We start from the raw sequence: 21793 nt of genomic DNA on the forward strand, positions 1-21793 counted from the left end.
ACTTTCTCTGATTTTTTTTTCCAATTAAAGGCGACTGTGTCGTAAATGGGCAACTAGAAGCATTGACGACAATTTTATGGAATGTAAAGTTTATACTTATCCAATATACTGAAATAATATTTATGACACCTCCTATAAAGATCTTTTAATGACATACTTAACTAAAGAACATTTAAATCATTGTTTACAACTAGTATCTAATCATCATAAAGTATTCGCATGCTCGCCTTGGTCTATAGCTAAAATCTTAAGATGTAATTATTTGCATTGTAATTCTTACACGAAATAGATTTAAGTGGGAAAATCGGTGTATGTCCCGGATTATGTGTTAATACATATAAATCAGACCTTAGATAAAAAAAAACAACATGCGGTGCATGGGTTTGACAAACCAAATTAAGAAAGCGACCACTGGATTTGAAAAATGAAACGGTGAAACATGAACGCAACTTGGATAAGACATCGTGAAAAAAAAACTTATAATACTTATATTGTAGTCATGCCAAGTGTATATGTTTTACACCGTCTTATTCAGAAAGTACATATTCTCGTAAGTTAACATACACACATTACTAGCTAAATGTTGTACTATTTCTATATTGCACAGAAGAGTGTAAACAATAAAGTGAAATGTTTGTGTAAAGTTATACCTCGGCTCATGAATAAAAATAATTATACAGTTCAGTACATATAGAACGAATAAGGATCTAACGTATCCTCATTGTCTAAGAGTTGCTGTAATCTCCTGGAAGAGACAACATTACCAAGTCTTCGACCATTCTTGATCTTTCTAGACTTGAAGCCTGGGATAGGAGATTCGTCATCAAGTTCCCGCAAACGTACTCTGCTCCACGGGGATTCGCTATTCTCCAGGAACGAATAGTCTTTTTCCACACAAGAATTTTCTCGAGCGGTTTTTGACTCGGATTCCTTCATGTCAACAAATGTCAAAGATAAACTTTTGTTTCTACTATCGGAGTCGAAATGGCTTTCATCCTCTTCATCACGTCGCTCTGTTTTAGCTCTATTGAGTGCGTACATTTTACCCATAGGAATACCTCTAAGCCGACAGTATGCTTTCTGTTTGTAAATGTTCCCATAATGAAGCCGTGGGTTCATGCAGTTAGTGGATACAAACGTCCTCTGTGGTTTAAGGTCCAGTTTTGGTAATTTTATGTCCAACAATTCTCTCATTTCACCATCACTTGCCAAACCCCCTTTCATCTGAACAGCATTTTTGCGATTTGCATCCTTTCCGCGGTGCATACTTCGTGTTGTACAGTACTTGACTGTGCCAAGTTTTTGTCCAGCAGGAAAACTGTCATGAACGTATGGAAGGGGCTTTGTCGAAACGCCGACGAAATCATAATTTTGGTAAGACATCCTGTATTGTACAATTTAGAATTCCAGTAACACAAAAGAGTAACTAAATGCGAAAGTCTATCATTTTAAAGTGGACAAGCATCTAGGTACTCCCAAAACTGTTTTCTTAAAAACACATCTGAATGTAGAAATAAACGTTTTTGTATATTTCAAATCAACACAGGGAAAAGTCCAAAGAATCTAATCCTTTTCTCCTCCTGTTACCAGGTAGATGTGAAATATAGAAAGTAAAAATCGATTAATAATTCCAACACTTTATCTTTAAGGCCATAATCTTGTCACTTTAAATTTATAAGAGCAGTGCGTCCATTCCTTTATATATCCGTACAATGATAATCACCTTCTCGTACAAAAATCACACAAAGTCTCATAGATTTAAATACACAATAGTACTGTTTTGAAGTCTAAACTTTATAATAAATTCTTCAATTTCGCTCTCTCCTGTCGTTGTAATTTTACATTTGAAAAATTAATAGCAGTCTATCGATAAACCCCTAACCAAATATCTCAACTGCATTTGCTTTTTCTATAAATGGTATACAATATATCTATGTATATCACATGTTAAGATCTATCCAGCCGAAATTGACGCGTCAACGCCTCCTTACAAGACAGTATGCTCAACGTTGTTCAATTTTATTTCGTTATTAGAATTATCATAAAGTATAATAAGGGTCCATTTCAGTGAATTTTGGATAAAGTACATTGAGTGTCTTACACAAAATCTACGTCAAAATGTATAATAGTTACGGGAAATTATTGCAGGTATTTCAAAATAAGGATAATATGTTCATTTATCTTCACAGACGGTTTACCTTATAAAACTTGATTACTTTAACGGAACACTGCTTTCTGATGAGATTTTTCAGATTGAATTTGACTACGTTTTTTTAAATTGTCAACACATACAAGTGTGTTGTTCAGAATTTTAATAAAACACAAGTCACCCAGTTGAGATTGTAGAAAAGAACGGTTTTGTAATGTTGGGCATTCATTGTCGTTTTGTGAAAATTATTAGTTTGATACATGAAGTGAAGATGTATCCGTTTTCAAAGTATATCTAGAATCAAAATCTTTCGCCGTTTTTCATTCTTTGGTGGGGATAGATGTCTCTCCGTAACATTTCAAATTTCCATTAGAAATTCTTTTAATTTAACATGCATATCAAATATCAAAGCATTCCCATCAGGAGACTCGCTTCTACAATCAATTTGCCATTTTCATTTTTCATACGAGACACATTTCTTCTCTCCATGTGCGACGAATTATTTTTCCATGACATTACAAGAACACCAATATGGCTACCAGAACCGTTTTGTTTGATGAGGCAATGATACATTTTACAATCATTTGGTATTTACTTGAAAATAGTACTTTTAGTATATATCATTAATGAAAAATGTTACCTGGGACAAGCTGAAAAAATCGAATTCAAAAAGTTACAACAGTTAAGCGCGTCGCTTACTTAAAAGACATTTGCCCAATATTTTTCTTAAGTCTCCTAATATTTCGAAATCAATACAGAAGAAAGTGGTTCATTCGCATGAAAATAGCGAATATTTTGAAAAGATTCGTTCTAGTAAAATATATCATTCGAAAAATTTGATGGAAAGATTTACAATGGACATTAGGGTTGGCATTGTGAAATACTGGCAGCTACAATATTAATATTTACGATAAATTAGAATAATGAACGTCGGAGTAAGTGTGCACCTACTTGATGTTTTAGACTAAGAAATGTAAAGATTTCAAAGAAACGATTATAAAGTATCTTATTTAATATCTGCAAAAATATACATCGTAGTTTAACAACAGGCTCCCAGTATCCTGAATCCCTCACCATGTTGAATTTTTGCCTTTCAAGGGGAATAACTCTAACAACGACTTTTTCACTCAAGAGAACTTTGGTAGGACCTATCATAGGATCATTTCATCGATTGAAAGTTTCATTCTATCTATTATAGTTTACTATCAGAGGTAAAGATTTTTGAAAGAAATAACATGAAAAATAGCAAAAAAAAAAATATATATATCGAAAAAGGGCAATAACTCCAACATGGCTTCTCATATTAAAACGAAAAATTCACCAGATAGATCTCATCACGCTGAACACTTTGACCCAGTCAGAATATGGCTAAACCTAACGCTTTTCGAGATATGTGCAAACATCTACTGTCTGACCCCATTGTTCAATTTTTTTAGTAACAGCGGCCATGTTTTTCGACAGATCAAAAATCCTCACACCAGTTATATGCAGGATACCCCAGGGAACATTCATACCAAGTTTGGTTCCAATTTGTTCTGTAGTGTCAGAGAAGAAGAGTTTTGATTGTAAATGACGACGACGACGAACGCCTAGTGATGGCAGTAGCTCACATGGACTTCGGCCAGGTAAGCTAAAAATGTGAAAACAGGAAACTGAAATGATATGCTTGAACAAATTAGATAACAGAATCAATATACAAAACATGCCAGAAAATATCAAATTTATTTGACGAGCTGGGTTCCCTGAACTAATCTGACTGTTTCGAAGCGAGTACAAATAAATACACTGATACTTTCGGCAATATTCATATATTATTTGTATCTTGCAACCACATTCTCTAAATAAAACGTGAAATTTGTCCAAAATATATTTCTTTTCAGCTTGGCGTTCGGCAAGGGCACATTTAAACTTGTTACCTGTTTCCTGTTTTTGACGTTGCTCCTAATTGAAAAGGCAAATTAAAATATTTATATTAAACATACAACAAAGAATGAGCAAAATCGTAATAAAAACATGATTCCTGCAGAACAAAATTAAAAGCATCAGTATCAGGCTGAGGTCAGCGGGTACAATTGCGAAGGTTCATAGACCACATATAATAATCAGTGAAGTTTCAAGATGGTGAGGCTGCACCTCCAAAGTGATTTGTCATTATGTATAAGCTAGTAAAACTCAATTATATGTGTACATGTTTAATAAGTACCTCGATAATAACTATTCAATCATATACATATAGTCATTAGATTTGTTTTTAAAAAAAATCATATCTCATTTTTGAACTTAATTTTTTGGGTTTGTTTAATAGTCCCTGAATTGTATGTGTACTAAAATATGAAATAAATTAAACATTTTTTATTAGTATCTTTTTAAAACGAATTTTTATTAAGACCAATCATAACTTGAAAAAGTATTAAAATATTTTAAATTAGTGGCTTAAAAAGAAAAAAAAAGCCTATAAAAATTGATTTCATAATTATTTTGCCTTAATCATTGTAACAACACCACATTAGTTTAGTGCTTTGTTTTTACAACATAAAAATATAAAAATTCCCATTTCACCTTAGTACTTTTTTACCTATTTCTACCTGTAATTCACAACTAAGCCGAAATGGAAACACACCATAATTACGAGCGGTAATTAATAAACAATATTATCTGGTGTTACGAAATACAATAAAAAATAATTGTTATCTGTAAATTAGCCATTTAGATAACACCTTTTATTGATTATAATTTGAGTCACATGCGAATGTGTTAAGACATACCGTTAATGGGTATAAATTTACATTTTAAAGGACCGATAACTCCAGAACACTCGATCGAAGAGTTTTTTAACGTATCTTCTAGAATTTGTTTATATATTTTAACGGCTTCAAAGTTTTTATTAACATCGTCGTTCATTCTTAAAGAATAGCGACAATGTTCAATAATATTCGAATTCAATTGCCGGTTTGACTGTTTGAGTGACGGCTTTCGTTGAATTTTGAATTAAAGCAATTAAAAGTAAACTCAACAAATCTAATGAAATGCATTGCAGATGCACATTTTTCTTGAAAAAAATCCTTGTATAAGTTGAAGCGGACAATAAGTCGAGGCTGACACTTTGCTGAAAAAAATATCGACTTATAGTCCAGAAAATATGGTACAATGAAAGTAGTCCATGAATTTACGATTATTCAGAGATAATAAATGAAATTAAAAGATTGGGCTGCTCGCCTCATTTTTCTGTATTAGTCCTTGTAAAAACCTAGCTTCATACCAATGTAGAAACAGATTAGTCAGGAGTGGTGCACTACTTGTTTCCATAGGTACCCAATGGTCTACTGGAACACCTGTCCTGAAATGTCGACCAGAAAATCCAACACTGGCGTATAACAACACCTAACAAAAAATACTTGTTAGAATCAGTGTGGTTTTTCCCTATCACCATCTCTTGAACATACACACGTTATGCAAAGCGAGATTGTCTGCCAAAGTGGAAACTTAAGTCTCTTACTCTGGATAAATTCTAAGGCAACTCTTTCAGCATTAAATGACATTAATACATTTATAATTGGTAACTAAAGCTTCTACCTCAAATATTCTCTTCAATTATGATTAAATATTTGACACAGGATAAAAATTTGACCAGAACTTTGGTTGTCACTTTTTTTACCATTATTCATAAATGGTCCCAGTCAAAACCTGCAATATCAATCCCAAACTTTCTGAAGGGATTTGGCACCTTGTGGCACAATTACAAAGTGATCAATTTCCTTTCACTAAAGTTTTGTAAAAAAATCAGAAAAAAAATACTTGTTACTGGCACGGTTGTGGCCCATTATTCTTTCTTGGCTCAGATCAACCCCCAAAATCAATTCCAGTCTACCTTTTGTGGTATGGCAACTTGTAGTAAAATTTATACGAGATGCATTCACTTTCATTCACATTATTATACAGACATAAGAATTATTTTTGTTTCTGACCCCTTTTGGCCCCTAATTCCTACAAGATTCAAGTCTTAAGCCCCAAAATCAACCCCAGTCTACCTTTGGTGGTATGGCACTTAGAAATATGTAATTTCATTCATTCACTAATAGTCAAGTTATTGTTTGGGCTTTGAACATCAGGAAAATGCATGTTTCAGGCCCCTTATTTCTGAAAAGTTCAAGTCCCCCCCCCCAAATCAATCCTCATTAGAAAATTATGGTATAGAGTATAGTAGACAATCCTATGGTTTTACTGGAGTCTGTGAAATATTTGTTTTAAGCCCCTAATTCTGGAACAGTTGGGGCTATAACCCCCAAAAATCAATACCAAACTTCCTTTTGTGGTTTGGAACCTTGTTTTAATATTTTATAAAATCAACCAATACTCAATAAGCCATATCCTTGGATTACCACATAATGAATACTTTCACAGAGCTGTTCTGAGCTATTTAGCCTGAGAAGTATCCTGTATGTATAAGTTAAAGGGGGATAAGTAAATTTACCTCTGTATTCCAAAACTAGTTGAAGAAGCCAATTTGCACTGCAATCATTAATACTTCAGATTTTCAAGGTAAATACCTCAAGGATTCCTGCAATCTACTTACAATTCACTCAGTTGTAGCAAATGAGTGGATTTTTTAAAAGTTAACAAAGATTGTTGACAACACGGGATAGCAAAAGCTCTCAGAGAATGATCAACTTCTTAAACAGACCTAAAAAGTTTTACATTTTGGTTGAAAGCTATCAAATGATAAAGAAAAAAAAGAAACTACAATAATTTATTCCATCAAAAATTTTCACAAAAGAACAATTTATCAGATCATAAATGCGACTTCAAAATTTGAATATGAATTAAGTACAATTTTAATGACAATGCAGCATTAAAACAATGGTATTCGGCTTATTCCATAACATTCCCCTTCACATGACAATTTTTTTTTAAAATGGTGAATTTAATGGTATACTAGATTCTTCAGTAATGTAGGGATGGACTGGGGAACCCTTTCTACAACCAGAAAAAATCTACTAAATCCAGCCCCTCAACCCACTCACTGACCCAATAAACAGGAAACTGATGAATTACAACTATTGTATATCTGGTGTTCTCCTCAGAGTTAAATAAAATAATCAACAAAATAAAGAAGTAACAGAAAAAGAGTGTATTTAACAAAAAAGTAAACTCAAACAATCAGCCAGTAAGAAGAACCAAATATAATTACCCATTACCAAAAATAAAGTATCCCTCTAGCATTTGACGATGTCCAAAATATTACTTGAAGTAAATGTATTCAAATTGCAGGATTACAAAACATATTTCTATTTCAATAACTCTTTCATTTTTCTAAGTAGCCCAAGATTTATGTAATTATCATTCTACCTGTAATGACAGAGCTACTGGAGCAATGGGAAGTAAAACTGTGTTGGATCCCCTTTTATTTACCTCCTCCTGTGTTGGAAGGAAGTTTAATACTTTAGGATCACATTTTCAGTTCTGAATCCATTTTCCATTGTTTATAACGTCCTTTTCTAGTTTCTATGCTGTTATTGTTTTAGGATTATTTTCCAACTCTTAAATATGACCAGCTGAAGTACTAACAATGTAAAGGGACATGAAGAAATAAGAATACACAAATATCTGGACACAAGTGCATTTACAGAAAAAATCTCAAAAGTGTACAATGCTGCAATGTGTAACAATATAGTACAGTCTTTGTTTCATTAGTTTGGAATTTTTATTCCATTAAATGTTAGGCCACATAAAATTAATTTTCAGCTTTACATGCCATTACAAGTAATTACAATGATTGTACCACTTTTCAATACCAAATCAATGTGAGTGAAGCTATGAACAAAGATGCAACTCTGACAATTAAATGTAAAAATATGAGAAATAAAACAAAGAATTAATTAAACATGGCCTTAGTGACTATGTTTTACAATGTTTGCTGACATTAATGATTATGATGATGATGTTGATCAAATTTTAACAGTAAAAGTAACAAGTTTTGATGGCTGCTGTGGAATACCAGTCTTAAACAAAGCTCTGTGTAAGGTTGATGATTCTATGTTAGACTCACAGGCTGTTTTACAACTACCTTTAAACAATCTGAAAAAAAAAGTCAAGCGTAAAAAATAAATGTTAGTTCATATAAAACATTATGTTATTGCAGAAGAAATAAACTACATACAAAATAGAAATGAATTAATTCAAGACTTATCTTTATGTTATTTTATAATGGAGTTTTATACCCCTGATTTATCCTAAAGAGTATAAATATTACTGATACACAGCTGAAATGTACTCAGAGTTTTATACCACTGAGATATGCACTATAGAAATGTATTCAGAGCTTTATACCACTGAAATGTACTCAAGTGTTTTATATCACTGATATGTACTCAATTTTACACCACTGATATGTAAACAAAATTTCAATAAATTTTGAAAATGTTCTCATAAAAATAAACTGTCTTTATATGAAAAACAATTGTCAATTGACAATTTTCAATGATTTAATATTAAACACATTAGGGCACATCATTCTTAAAATAAAAAGCTATTTTACAGTAAAGAGACATATTACTTAACTTGACTAAATATTTCTGAATGAATTACTATGAGGATGCACCAGCTGAGTATATAGCAAAACATATTATGCTGTTATCGAGGACCTTGTTACTAACATGTAAAATACCTAGTTAGCTTGTAAAGCACTAAGAAAATTCCAAAATACTTTTAAAGAAGACAGATTTTTCTCTCATTGTACCTTTTATCTTTCGATACCGTGTAGAAGATCTAAGAAATATCATATAAAAGTTCACCCAATATTTCTTTTGTCTGGTGCTGTTGAGTTCTATTAAAAAACCACAGTTTTATAAATAATAATCAAGAAGATTAATTAATATAATTATACAGTCAAACCTAGGTAGCTCTAACTCCAAGGAACTCATTGAAATGTGTTCCAGTTATCAATGGACCATGGAAATGTGTTCCAGTTATCAAGGGAACATTGAAATGTGTTCCAGTTATCAAGGGACCATTGAAATGTGTTCCAGTTATTAAGGGACCATGGAAATGTGTTCCAGCTATCAAGGGACCATAGAAATGTGTTCCAGTTATCTGGAGTTCAGGAAATTGAAGTTTATATATTTTCAGGTTTCTTTCGTTGCTGGTCCGAGTTCGACTTTATTGTTTGAAATTTCTTACTTCCTACGAAGTTTTGTTAGTTCGTGGATCTTTTTCATTAGCTTTTGGAAGATTATGTTGGTTTGTAGTAATTAAAAATGCTGTGTTTGCTTTTAAAAACATTCAGAGTTCGAGTTCCGTGGTCAATAATTTGTTTTCATCCGATTTTCTTTGATGCTTTCATTATACAGACTTCCGAACATTCTTGAACTACAATCAGTACTATGTTAAGATCAATACTACCTAATTAGTGATGACTTAAATATTACCTGTAATTAACTAAAATGACACTGATTAATGATAAGGTTTCAGTTTTTCACACCTTTTATTACCCAAGCTAACAAAATGGCTGACTAGTTAGAGTTAGCAGAGGGTTATTCTCTAAGATTTATTACAGAATGGACCGACTACTCAGTTTGAGTGTTCGAGTAATCTAAGGTTAATTATATTGATTATATAGGAGAAAATTTGGGTACTTTGTATTGTGTTCAAGAAATCCCGGGTGTTAGAGCCATCTGAGTGAAGTTCAACTGTATTCAGGTTATCCTAACTGAGTACCATTTCAAACTTTCCTTTGATAAGGTGTCCTTTTTTTCTAAGACTACTCTGTCCTTTTCAAAAGCTGCAGCAACACTTTACATTGTACTTACTTGAGTGGTTCTCCACTAGGTGCATCATCTGCCACATTTGTTGTCACCATCGGCTTAGGAGCAGGTGCTGGTTTAGGAACTATTAACTTTACCTGCATGGGAATTCCTGCAAAATAAAATTTACCTTTCAGATACTGATAATTGAAATATAGAAGTGTAACTCTACAATGGCAAACCCTGGCCTGTAAAGTCTCATAGAATTTGAATGAATGAGATAGATTTTGAAGCTGATTTGGCAGCTTTTCCTTTTGACCTATTGTTTTGTCTTTAACCAACAGTCCTTTTTCAAACTTTCAACATTAGTTTCCTTTTTTAAGATTTTAATGAAAGGGGAGAAACTTTCTACAAATTTGTCATCTGACAGACTGATTTACTGTCAAATTGGGGCAATGGACAACAGTAGACTTAAAATTCAAATATTCAATGTATTAGAGCCAAAGTAATCTCTGAAGTGAAAATAGTTAAAGTTTCCATGAAAAATGTTTACTGTTTTCCCTTTCCATCAATGAGACTGCCAACCAGAATGTCAGGTGTTGATGGGTTACGTCCCTTTGAAAAACCTGCTAAAATAGCTTGCATTCTGTATGAAAAACGACTACTACATAACATTTGAACAGACTTGACCCAAACAATACTCCAGAGAATTTACTAGATACATTATAAATGATACTCCTACAACTATTTTTTCCCTACCATCTAATTCTCTGTTATGATACTTCTGAATAGCTTTCATTGCATCCTCTTTCTGAAGGTAAACCACCTCAGCAGCACCTTCTCTCACCAACCTGGCCCTCTTCATTGTTCCAACAGATCCAAATAACTCCTGTCAAAAAACAAACATAAAGGAATATTACATTGTTCTAACAGACCTCTATAACAACTGTCAAACACCAGTTTAAATTTTTTTTCATACTACATGTATCTCTAATTTTAGGAAAAGATCAAAATCCTTTCGCAATGTATACCACCATCATGTGTATAACCATCGTACAAAGTTTTAATGGTGTAGTTCTCTTTAATACAAAAAAACTGTTGAAGAAGATAGTTGGACAAACCATGTACCCTCTATGCAGAGGAATAGAAAGTCAGAGTGTCAACAAATATGATCAATGACTGAACGTCATGGGAGCATAAAAAGTTAAAGGCAGGGCTTAAATTATCAAAGGTCTACAGTGTTCACAGCTAATATAAACAAAATGGTCAAGCATTGCAAAGGCTTGAACTAAAATAAATCCCTCTTACTGTAATTTAAAGCAAGAAGACAATCAGAAGATAACATCTGTAATGTTTACATATAAATCTTTAATGGGCCAGAGAAAACAAATAATTCTAGTTAACTATACTCAAGACAACATTTAATAATATCCCAGCTAGAATAACTAAAACATGCGGTGTAAGCAACCAAAAATTGAAGTGAAAAAAATAATACTCTTACTGTGATATCATCCTGACTCACAACTGGATGTAGATTGGTGATATTTACTTTATATCCTTGGACTGAACTCACTAGAGGTGCAGCAGGTTCCTTAAATCAAAACCAGTAGAGAAAGTATTAATTTCAAGATAAAATATACCTGTAACTGATATTGTTTGTCATAAAAAACTCAGATAAAAAGAACAGAGTGAAGACATTAATGAAGAAAACTCAGTAATGAGGAGTGTTAGGACCAAACATAACTATTGGTTTTTTTCTATGACCGAAGTACAAATAAAATATCTCTGTACCTCGTCCTCAATGTCCATCCTGACTTCCTGTTTGACAATCTTTGGCTTTTTCATAACTCCTATTGAATCGGCTGCCATTGTAGACTTAGCCAACCTCAATGGTCCTCCAGCTAATTTTAAAGGACCAGAGACTTGTTCTACAGATTCAAATCTGATTGGTACTGTAGCTTTTCTCTTCATTGCAATATTGGCTGGTTTAACAGGAGGCTTAGAAGTGATCACTGGTATCTGCTGAGGTTTAATGGATTGAGGCAATTTTACAGTTAATGTTTTTTCAGTTGTGTGAACTCTGCTGGATGGTTGAGAGTAATATTCATCATACTCTTCCTCTGTTTGGCCACTGCCACCGCAGTAATTGTCATTCCTTAATTCTATGACCGGAGTCCAATTACTGGACATTTTTACATTCTGGAAGAGAAATGAAATTCAATAACACAGGTGCATGCATCAACCATGTCAAAACAAGATTATATAGAACATTCAATATGCAATTTATATTTTGTGCTTCTTCAAACAAGAGTTAAATGAACAGATATTTATTTCCCCAATGTATTTCATTGGTATTTGTCAAGTATTTGCTTGATCACCCTGCACAGGGTTCTCCATGTCCTCTTTTTGCATGGCACTGCACCATGTGTTCATTTGGTGTAGGCCATGTATTCAAATTTGCATCATGCACTGCAAATCGACACTGTATTTCCCAATTACTCTTGCAGATTAATCACCTATACCTGTCATTTATCAATATGATTAGTGTGTGTGTATTCTAACAATTATACAATGTTTTTATTGGTAATTTCTGGGGGGGTTATCGTGTCAGGTAGTGAAATGCATGTTTAAACAAATCTTGGATCTGTCAAATTGGCGATTATCATCATCTGTAAAATCAAGATGATTCAAATAAGCAGAATGATATCTATTGTTTTTTTTTTAAATGAATAAAATTTGTTACCTTTAATTCAATGAAATATTGAGAATATCAAGTACTGAATTCCATTTGACAATGATCAATGTGATCGGAGAAGGGGAAGACAATTTTAAATTTACAGTATACAACAATATCTTAACAACCTCAGCATTTATCCACCACAGAAAAGCAATCCTATTTCCTGAACTTTTTCTATAAGAGTTAAGCCTGGGAAGAGAAAACTTGAAACTTGGGATAATTGAGTTTGACTATGGATCCGGAAACAGTCATTGACTGACAAATTTTGCAAATGACTGACGGCAATTTTCCAATATTGGACCTAAAAAAAATGTCAACCCTTATAAATTACAGTCTGCATGGTTTTATTGGTGTATTAACATCCTGTCTAGCAGTCTCCTAAATGTTTTTTGGAAATTAATTGACAGGTATGTGTCAATTTTAGCCGATGTGCAGCCACCTGTGACTGTGATTTACCTGTAACTGATTAGTTGATTGCATAATTGAATTAATGGTACACATGCAGCTCCATTGCAATTACAAATTAAATGAAGTAACTCTGAGAATCTTCATACATTTGTTAGTTGATTAATTAAGAAAAAAGACTGACAAGTCCACCATTTTCCTGCCGATCTTTCAAGGGTAACGAAAGCACATGGAATTGAAACTACGAATCAGTTGTAGTTTGTAATTATTAATTCGTCGATTGAATCATTTTAACACAGAAGTCAACAGACCATTTAAATCAATATACAAAATGTGTTCACGAGTTTCTTTTATAAATAATCAACATTTTTTTTGGCTGTTTGCCTATGTGATAAAAAAGTCCAAGAGATACAATGTTTTGTTTACATGTTAGAACGTCCACGTGTAGTCAAAACCGCTCATTCACCGGCTCTGATATTTTGTAAACGACCGAGTATGTGATAAAATAACACACTTTCCAATATTTATCTGAAAAAAAATACATACAAACGTTTTTTTAAGTTTATGTTCGATCTGAGCATGTAAAAGTCTGACAAAAACGTCTGCAGATGTTTGATAAAATGTCTGTGCTCTTTTAAAAATATGTCTCATTCAACCTTATCATAGTTTCTTTACAATTATCTTCTGTGTGAAAGGACACACATCATGATGAAAATTTGTCCAACCAGAGAGTAAGCCATGGAGACCCCTGCCTGCAAATTATACCCTCCACAACTCTGTTGCATGGGGTAGAAATATGGAATGACAAAAGGGAAGATGGACAGTGAGAGACATATCCTACTTCAGCAGCAAATGTCACTCTCTAGTATTAGAGATAATTAATTTCATTGCAATAAATATTATACCTGTGTGTTACTGATGTTCCTTGTTATTGAAATGGAGTTACCAGACATCTGAACACCACCACTCTGAGGATTTCTTTGCAACTAAAACACACATGATCTATTAATTACTGTATATTTTCTAGTATATTTTTTTATGAAATAAATACTGGAATGTGTCAACGTATTAAATATCTTACGACAAAATATAGAGACTGTTGAAGTGTATGGCCAATATTTTTGTATATAAAAAATACAACCCCCAAAAAATCAGAGCATAATCGCCATTTAGGCAAGTAAAAGTTAAATTACATTTGCCTAATGGACAGCTGAAGTATATGTATTTTCAACATGCACTAATATAATGCCAACCTAGTTTTCAGATTGGGCAAGTTTGTTTTTCATCAACTTGCAAGAAAGACAATGTCAACATTAAACCCTGAAGAAGTCATTATAAATCACAAGAAACTAAAGTTTGTGACAATTTTTCACACATCAAAAATGCTACAGCTTGCAAATATTTTCTGTCATCTTCTTAATATAAAAATATTTGAATAAATATTTTTTGTTGGTAAGCTAACATTTTCCCAAATAATTAACTCCTTTTTAATTTTAGTAATTACAGAAGCCGAACTAATCTTTGAAATGATCTGTCAACAATCACTACTCACTCACATACTAAATATCATCTCGCAAGAAAAGTCTAGAAAGGTGCTAATTTCATGACACCGAGGAAGTCCAAAGCCTGTAATTTTGTGAAAAATCATTGAACCAAATAGGAACTTTCACTTGACCTGTACCCAAGATCATTATACATTAGCAAACCAAAAATTATCTCAATATCTGGAAGCACAATTGATATTTGTTTTTTTTTGTTTTTAGAAATTTAACAAACAAAACATGGACTTCTTTCATGTATCTACTGTGAAAGTACTAAGGTTCGTGGGGTACCAATTTTTAGTGGTTTTCGTGGGTAGGCCAAACCACTTAATTTGGTTCTCAACGAAAAGGAGAATCCCATTGTTGTGTACACTGAAAACCTCAAAACCATGAACTCAAGAATCCACATACATGTTTCTTCCTTAATCCACAAAAACTGGTGTCCACAAATTAAAGTACTTTCACAGTAACTCATTGTAAAACACTCACAACACAAAAAATAATTTCTACACCATCACAAAAATTGTCTGCAAAAAGTGAGTGAAGGAGTGCAAACCTATAGTCCCATACTGGCTTTGCAGAAAGGAGCACTATAGACCTATAAATCAAAGATTGCGATTTCAAAATTCACTTACTGTTCTCGTGATTTTGAAGTTTCCAGAAGTATTTTCTTGGTCATTCTAAAAATATGAAAACAATTGTTACAATATCAAATCATTCAAGGTGACCTTAATGTCTGGACTAAATTACAATGTATGACATAACTGTGTAATGAATACATAACACTTTTACAGTAATGGACATTATTATTAAATAGTGACAGTCTAAGGAACAGTGGTACTGATGAGGGAATTGTTAGCACTTAGGTCAAACTACTCTCTTGAGGGACTGTTAATATGAATGGCAGATGACTATCTCTAGTTAAAATATACTACTGGGAATCAATTTTATATTCAATAACATTCAATATCTTATTTTAGTTTTGATAAATAGCCTGGAATAACTCTCCTGCAAAAATACATGTAAGTGTAAGCAGTTTCTTAAATAATGATACAATTGCATTATTTTTGTGCTGTAAATATAAAATAGCAGAACTTCAGAAGCAATTCTATTCCAAATTGCACATTTAAGACTTAAAAAATCTAGAAGCAGTCTATGAATTCAGACTTTTGGAGTTACAAGCCAAAAATAAATTAAGTGGCCTCACAATTTATAAACATTCTGTACCTTATTTTTAAGGTTTCACTAAAACATATTTACTGATTCTGACAGTTTATTATAAATGACAGAGTGGCACACCAAAAGGCAGGGTCTGAAATTAGCAGGGACCCACTCCACAATGGCCCAAAAAATTTGATTACCGCAACTTGAATTTCTACTGTGATTGCGAAGAACTATATAAAAATTGGCTACCGAAATTTAAGCTATGGGCTACCAAGCCCAGATTTAAGATTAAAACCCTGAAAAAGGTATTTAAGCTACATTTTTAGCTGGGTCACTATCATCATTATATTTTTACTATCTTAAAAGCATTATCTTTGAAGCAATAAACTGCCATCTAAATTGATAAAAATATTTCTACACCTTTTTTAAATGAACTTTTATGAAATGAAATAACTGTTGCTACTAAAATACATTACTTGAAGTTAAACTTTTTTTAAGTTCTTGTAATTTGCTACCTTTGAAAACAAAATGATTCGTAGAAAAAACAGCCCCTGCAAATATTTGCATATATTTTACCTGTGGGTTGGCAATATTTCTTGTAATTGAAATGGAATTACCAGACATCTGTACACCACCTTGTGGCTTTTGGCTAAACTGTAAGTAGAAAAAAATCATTATTGAATAGTTATGTTCAGATAAAATTTCACAAAATTAGTCTTTCAGTAAATTTTATACAACAGTGCTTTATTTCACCCTAATGGTCTAAGCAAACAACACACACCTGTTGAGATTCATAAATACAACTTGAATGCTTAATCAAAGTGCTGAAGAGCTGGGACAACATCTAAAAGTGCATATTATGCATTTTAAAATTTAAATATTCCAAAAACAACATTTGCTATATACATACAACAATTGCTTGTTTCGATGTCGAAAATGGTATTTTTTTCTGATTTTTTACAGGCGCGTAGCTGAGGCTAAACTGAAGTATAGGCAAAATTACGGCAGGGGGTCTGGGATGTCCAGGGGGACAAAGCCCCCCCCCCCCAAGCTCCACGGAGATAGCGTTTTAGAGCATCACTTATGCCTCTCCTGGATGTATTTTATCGAAAAAAAAATAATAAAAATTGGCAAAATAATGTGCAGGCAAAAGCTTCTTTGCCTAACGGCAGCTACGCGCCTGTTTTACCTATATGAAATTACAATTGAACATGATATCTCCACATACAATGTACCTCAACATCGTTAAATCTGAAAAGCAGTTGCAGAATGATGGAATGAAAGAAAATCTATATCATAGGTTTACACAGACTTGCCTACCCCTTTGTAATGAAAATAGTAAGGGACATTCCATAAAATGGTAATTTGAGATAAAAAATTTTAAGGGTCATTTTTTGTTGCAAGAAACTGATTTTATAGACACAAATCACCCATATTTTGTGTCCACTGGGTCAGCTTTTTTCTTGATAGAAGCATCACTATTTTCTTCACAACTATGTTTGGACATACATGTAGTTTTTTCATATGTTTTTTTTTCAAACCTGAAAAGACCAGGTACTATATAGTTACAGAGTCACATGAAAAAAAAAGGAACAGAACTGAAAAAAAAAATCAGGAATTGATTCAGAGATTGCCAAATTGTAAGGAATCTGACAAAAATTGTAAGATGGCCTTAAAAATTGTGAGCCTTATGCTAAAATGATTGGGGTAGGTAACTACATGTACGTACATACAAACAGTAAGCCTGTAAGGCTGTGACCATTCGTATCAGGGTTATTCCATTAAAAGATATGAAGTCTCCAGGGGAGTCACCCATAGAAGATGTATTGATGTTTTGTATTAAACTTTATATTTTGTCAAGAAACCTGAACACCCATCCATATAGAAAAAAATAAAAGTGCCTTCCTCTAGTTCCTCATATGTTTTCCTGGAACAGCTATAACTTGAATACTGTCAAAGTATTATTGCTCGTGGGGTACCAATTTTCGTGGTTTTCTTGGGTAGGCCAAACAACGAAATTTGGTTCCCAGTGAAACGGAGATTTCCATTGAAGTGTATACTGAAAACCTTGAAACCATGAATTAAAGAATCCATGAACTTGTGTTTCTTCCCCAATCCACAAAAAGTGGTATCAACGAATTAAAGTACTTTCACTGTATTGCCAACTTACTGTTCTTGTTATTTGTGGATCATTCTGTCTACCAGTGGATAGCCCTGTTATAACCACTTTACCATTACTACTGTCTTTGTTCTTTTTCTGTTGAATCCTTGCCCTTGCATCTGTTGGTTTACTTTTTGCTGCCAATCTGTCTCTTGCGTCTACTGGACGCTTAGAAGCAGCTATTCTATCTCTAGCATCAAAAGTCTTTTTATTTAAAGCAGACACATTTGAATTTGAAACAGACACTGAAAGATTTTTCATGTTCATAGATCTATCTTGAAGTCCTTTATTTTTACGGGTTTGTAACGAAATAACTGCATTCTTCTTAGTCTGCAATGATAATTGTCCTTTTCTATGGATTTGAAAATTCTTTGGACTCTTTAACTGTCCTCTGTTGTTCCCTTGACGTGTTTTCTGAAATTTTATTTTTCCTTTTGCAAAACCACTTTTGAAACCTGATCTATTTGTTGTTCCAACATTTCTGAAAAGTAGCGTATAATTCATTTACAATAAGTACATGTATTATCATGTAGTAATAAATATTTGCTTGTTTTATCTCAATGATAAAGGCCTGAGAAAACGATCATGGAATCTATTCTTACGATGTATTTTTTCAAGGAAGCAATTAAAAAGCAGGCCAAAGAAAATAAAATTCTTGATTCCTGCTACCAGCAAGAAAAAAAAAGGGTAGGTAGGTAGGGAAATTATTTTATTTTATAAAAACATTTTATATTGAGTTGATGTGCAAAACAATCTAGACTTCAATAGTGCTTGAGTCAAAATGGCCATAAAATGTTTAGGGTAAGTAGGATAGCAAGAAACAGACATTTTTATTTGGCCTCATTTTCAGAAAAAAATCAGAAACATTTATATACTGATGCCAGTAATTTCACATTACTGTAAAATGTCAATTCAAAATTTCAAATGCAGTCTTCTCTGGATTATTTGTGTAGAAGAAAAAAGAAATCCAACACCACTTTTTAAATATAGATGTCAATCTAGATGTCACATTCAGAATTTGAAAGTAAGGGGCTAAAAAAAGGTTGTATGAGGAAAAATATCTATGAAAATGAGCAATAGGAATCTGAAAATTTATTATATGGTTACAGTCAATTTGTGTGTGGTAGGTAAGTAAACACAATCCACATTATGATGGTCATTCAATAGACTATATTGCAGGGATTGACACTAACTTTTTTATCTTGGTTGCCACCCGGGCTCCTAAGTTAAAAAATCTAGGAGCCCAGAAAAAAAGTTAGGCGCCCAGAAAATTTTTCAGAATATTAGTTTAATGTGTAATTGTTTGAAAATACATTTCTTTTCAAGAGATTTTAAAAGTATTATGGAATAAACTATTTATTTCCCTGTCTTCAGTTTATTACCTAATTGGTTCTCATCTAGTACTGTAGTGAGTACTCACAAATAAACAAAATTCAACCAGTTGCGATTTCCGGTATGCCTAAAAACCGGAAAAGAAACCTGACCACGTACCAAAATTACGGTAGCCACTCGGACGACAAACAATGGTTATTATCGTCGCCAAGCAAAAATTTAAGTCGCCACAGGCGACTGGGCGACTGTTAGTGTCAATCCCTGTATTGTTCTTTATGTGAGGTGTCATTCAGATGTAAAATACAAACAAAACCAATCTAAACTTACTATGGTCAAAGGTAACTCAACCCTGACCCAAAGCATGTGGCTATTTATAAACTTATGCAAGGTTGTATGCAGTGTTGATTGTTACAGTGTTCAACATTTAGAAACTGATCTATCTTATAAAAGAAATTAGTAAATTCCTTAACAATATTTATTCTATCAGGCACTTCTCAAATACTTTGAAAAAAAGAAAGAAATGGCTGTCTTTTGTTTACCCCTACACTACTACATGTATGTTGTGCATCTTCCCCCAATGTCTAGAGAACATGTTTTTTTTTTTTTTGGTAGGAAGTTGGATAGAAATAGAAAGTAAAATTCCCCGAGTCTAACAATAGTACCAAAGGTGTGAGGTAATAACATGGACTTAAGTCCTGATTTCAAGAATATAGATGAGTTTCAATCATGAATGATCTTCATTTTAATGAAAACAGGCATTGTGTCAATTATAGCTTAATAAGAATCATACTTATCAGTTTCTACCTCAGATTTACAGGTAGCATCCTGGTAACCCTTGAATTTAAATAAAGCATCAAATATGTACTGGACCCTATGGGCAGTTCTTTTCAGATATCATCCTGGTAAAAATATAGTATCAGGGCAACCTGATGCTCAATGGCTCTGGGGAGAACACTGCAGTCTGCTCAATTTTTTTTTTTGAACAACTATACTGGCCTCACTAACTTCCAGAAAATTGGCAAACATCTGGAACTTTTCTACCAACATACAATGTTCTCCATGGCCTCTTTTAGCAAGGCCCTGCACCATGTGCTATTTTCTTTGCACCATACGTTCAAAACGTTACAAGCGGCATGTGTTCATTTGGTGTGCACCATGTATTTAAATTTGTGCCATGCAAATGCAAATCGACACTGTATTTCACAAATATTTTACATATTAATCACTAGTCATAAAACAATTTGATTGCCCTGTATGTTTATTCTAATGGTACAACGTGTTAATAGGAAATGATCAGGCGTTAATGTGTCAGGAAGTGAAAAGGGTAGGTAACCAATCTCGGACCTGTAAAATTGCTGATTTAAAACCACAATCGGCTAAAGCAGTAAGAATGCAATAAGCTGAATGATTTCTACTGTTAAATGAATATAATTTTTCAGTTACCCTTGGTAATTAAATATTAAAATGTATAAAAAGAATTAAATTTGACAAGATCGATCTGATTGGATAGGGAGGAAGACGCTCTTCAAATTCATACAACAATTTCTAATAGCTGACACAGAAAAGCAATCTAATTTGCCTAACTTTTTCAGAAAGGGTGATGGACTGAGTACCAAAGTTCCAAAAGATTGTTTAATGATGCAGACTCTCAAGAAGAAGTTGAAAAATAACAAGGAAAATGTAAAGGCCATAGATCAAACTTTTATGATGGATGGCTGTCTAAGTTCTTGTGGTTAAATTATGAAAAAGATGAAGGGATGTTCTACAACCTCTACACCAAATTAAGACAGGTGCAGTAACATAATGAAGTTAAAGTGAAAATAGGATGCACAACTTAAAGAGGATAATATAAAGAAGAGAGAGAACACATTATCTTTGAATAGCATTAGATTTGCAGCGAAACTTTTAATGAACCAAAAATCTGGACATATTTATGTTCTTTACAGCCATAAATAAAACTGGCTGTAAAGAACAAGTTTCAGTAACACTGACACTAAATTTTATGCCCACATAAATTTATACATTTTAATTATTAGAAGGGACAGATGGACAGGGGACGAAACAACTTGGGATGGAAAAGCATGGGGACAGATTGACAATGGACTGAAAAGTGTGGGAACAGATCAACCTGCTACCATTTAAACCTTACCAACAAAAATGGGAATCTGTCGAAAAATGGTCTGCAGACCTTCCCTGAGATGTTTCCCCCTAAAAAGTTCAATTCTTTTTCCAGATTATCTGAGCAGTCATGAAAGATATCTTCTGCTTGGCAGCAGGGCTGGTTTCCAAAGATAAGTTCTAGGCATACCTTAGCATGATAATATATAGTACCCAAATGCCTATCCTTCCCTCATCTTACTATTCATTTATTACTGGTGTTAATTTTTTGGGGAATATTACAATTAAGCAATTCATGAGTTGTTCATTACTGTAGCGGTTTCCACCAGTAAAATATACCTTATTTGTACAGTAAGATTCTTTTTGTTGATGTAATCGTCCAGTGAAACGTCCGCCATCTTTTTTCGAATGTGGGAGATGTACGGAAAGCCTCGGGTATTTTGTTCG

The 21793-nt window shown here is 33.1% G+C and overlaps 2 protein-coding genes across 2 annotated transcripts; both read right to left on the reverse strand.

Annotated features, from left to right (window-relative positions):
* Positions 1–130: 130 nt before the first annotated feature.
* LOC148619257 (uncharacterized) lies at positions 131–2136 on the reverse strand. Its single transcript, XM_088578940.1, has one exon. The coding sequence runs from the start codon at positions 1381–1383 to the stop codon at positions 682–684; it is 702 nt and encodes a 233-aa protein (XP_088435066.1). The 5' UTR covers positions 1384–2136; the 3' UTR covers positions 131–681.
* A 4746-nt stretch (positions 2137–6882) lies between these two features.
* On the reverse strand, positions 6883–21770 carry LOC148619258 (uncharacterized). The gene is made up of 10 exons (XM_088578946.1): positions 21686–21770; positions 17906–18377; positions 16312–16389; positions 15207–15251; positions 13936–14016; positions 11680–12087; positions 11390–11479; positions 10648–10777; positions 9955–10060; positions 6883–8224 (listed from the first exon to the last, which is right to left on the reverse strand). Exons 1-10 carry the CDS (start codon positions 21742–21744, stop codon positions 8095–8097), a joined length of 1599 nt encoding a protein of 532 aa, XP_088435072.1. The 5' UTR covers positions 21745–21770; the 3' UTR covers positions 6883–8094.
* Positions 21771–21793: the final 23 nt, after the last annotated feature.

Source organism: Perna viridis, chromosome 4, assembly GCF_037379345.1.
Source record: "Perna viridis isolate PV_CMFRI_1.1 ecotype Kerala chromosome 4, ASM3737934v1, whole genome shotgun sequence".
NCBI lineage: Eukaryota > Metazoa > Mollusca > Bivalvia > Mytilida > Mytilidae > Perna > Perna viridis.

What these genes read in the sequence shown, in the direction of transcription:
- LOC148619258 (XM_088578946.1), bottom strand. Translation starts at nt 21,744, where the DNA reads ATGGCGGACGTTTCACTGGACGATTACATCAACAAAAAGAATCTTACT. An exon ending in AATCTTACTGTACAAATAAG is followed by an intron (nt 18,378 to 21,685) that starts GTATATTTTACT and finishes GCTACTTTTCAG; the next exon opens with AAATGTTGGAACAACAAATA. An exon ending in TCATAACAGAGAATTAGATG is followed by an intron (nt 10,061 to 10,647) that starts GTAGGGAAAAAA and finishes TTTATTTTGCAG; the next exon opens with GAATTCCCATGCAGGTAAAG.
- LOC148619257 (XM_088578940.1), bottom strand. Translation starts at nt 1,383, where the DNA reads ATGTCTTACCAAAATTATGATTTCGTCGGCGTTTCGACAAAGCCCCTT.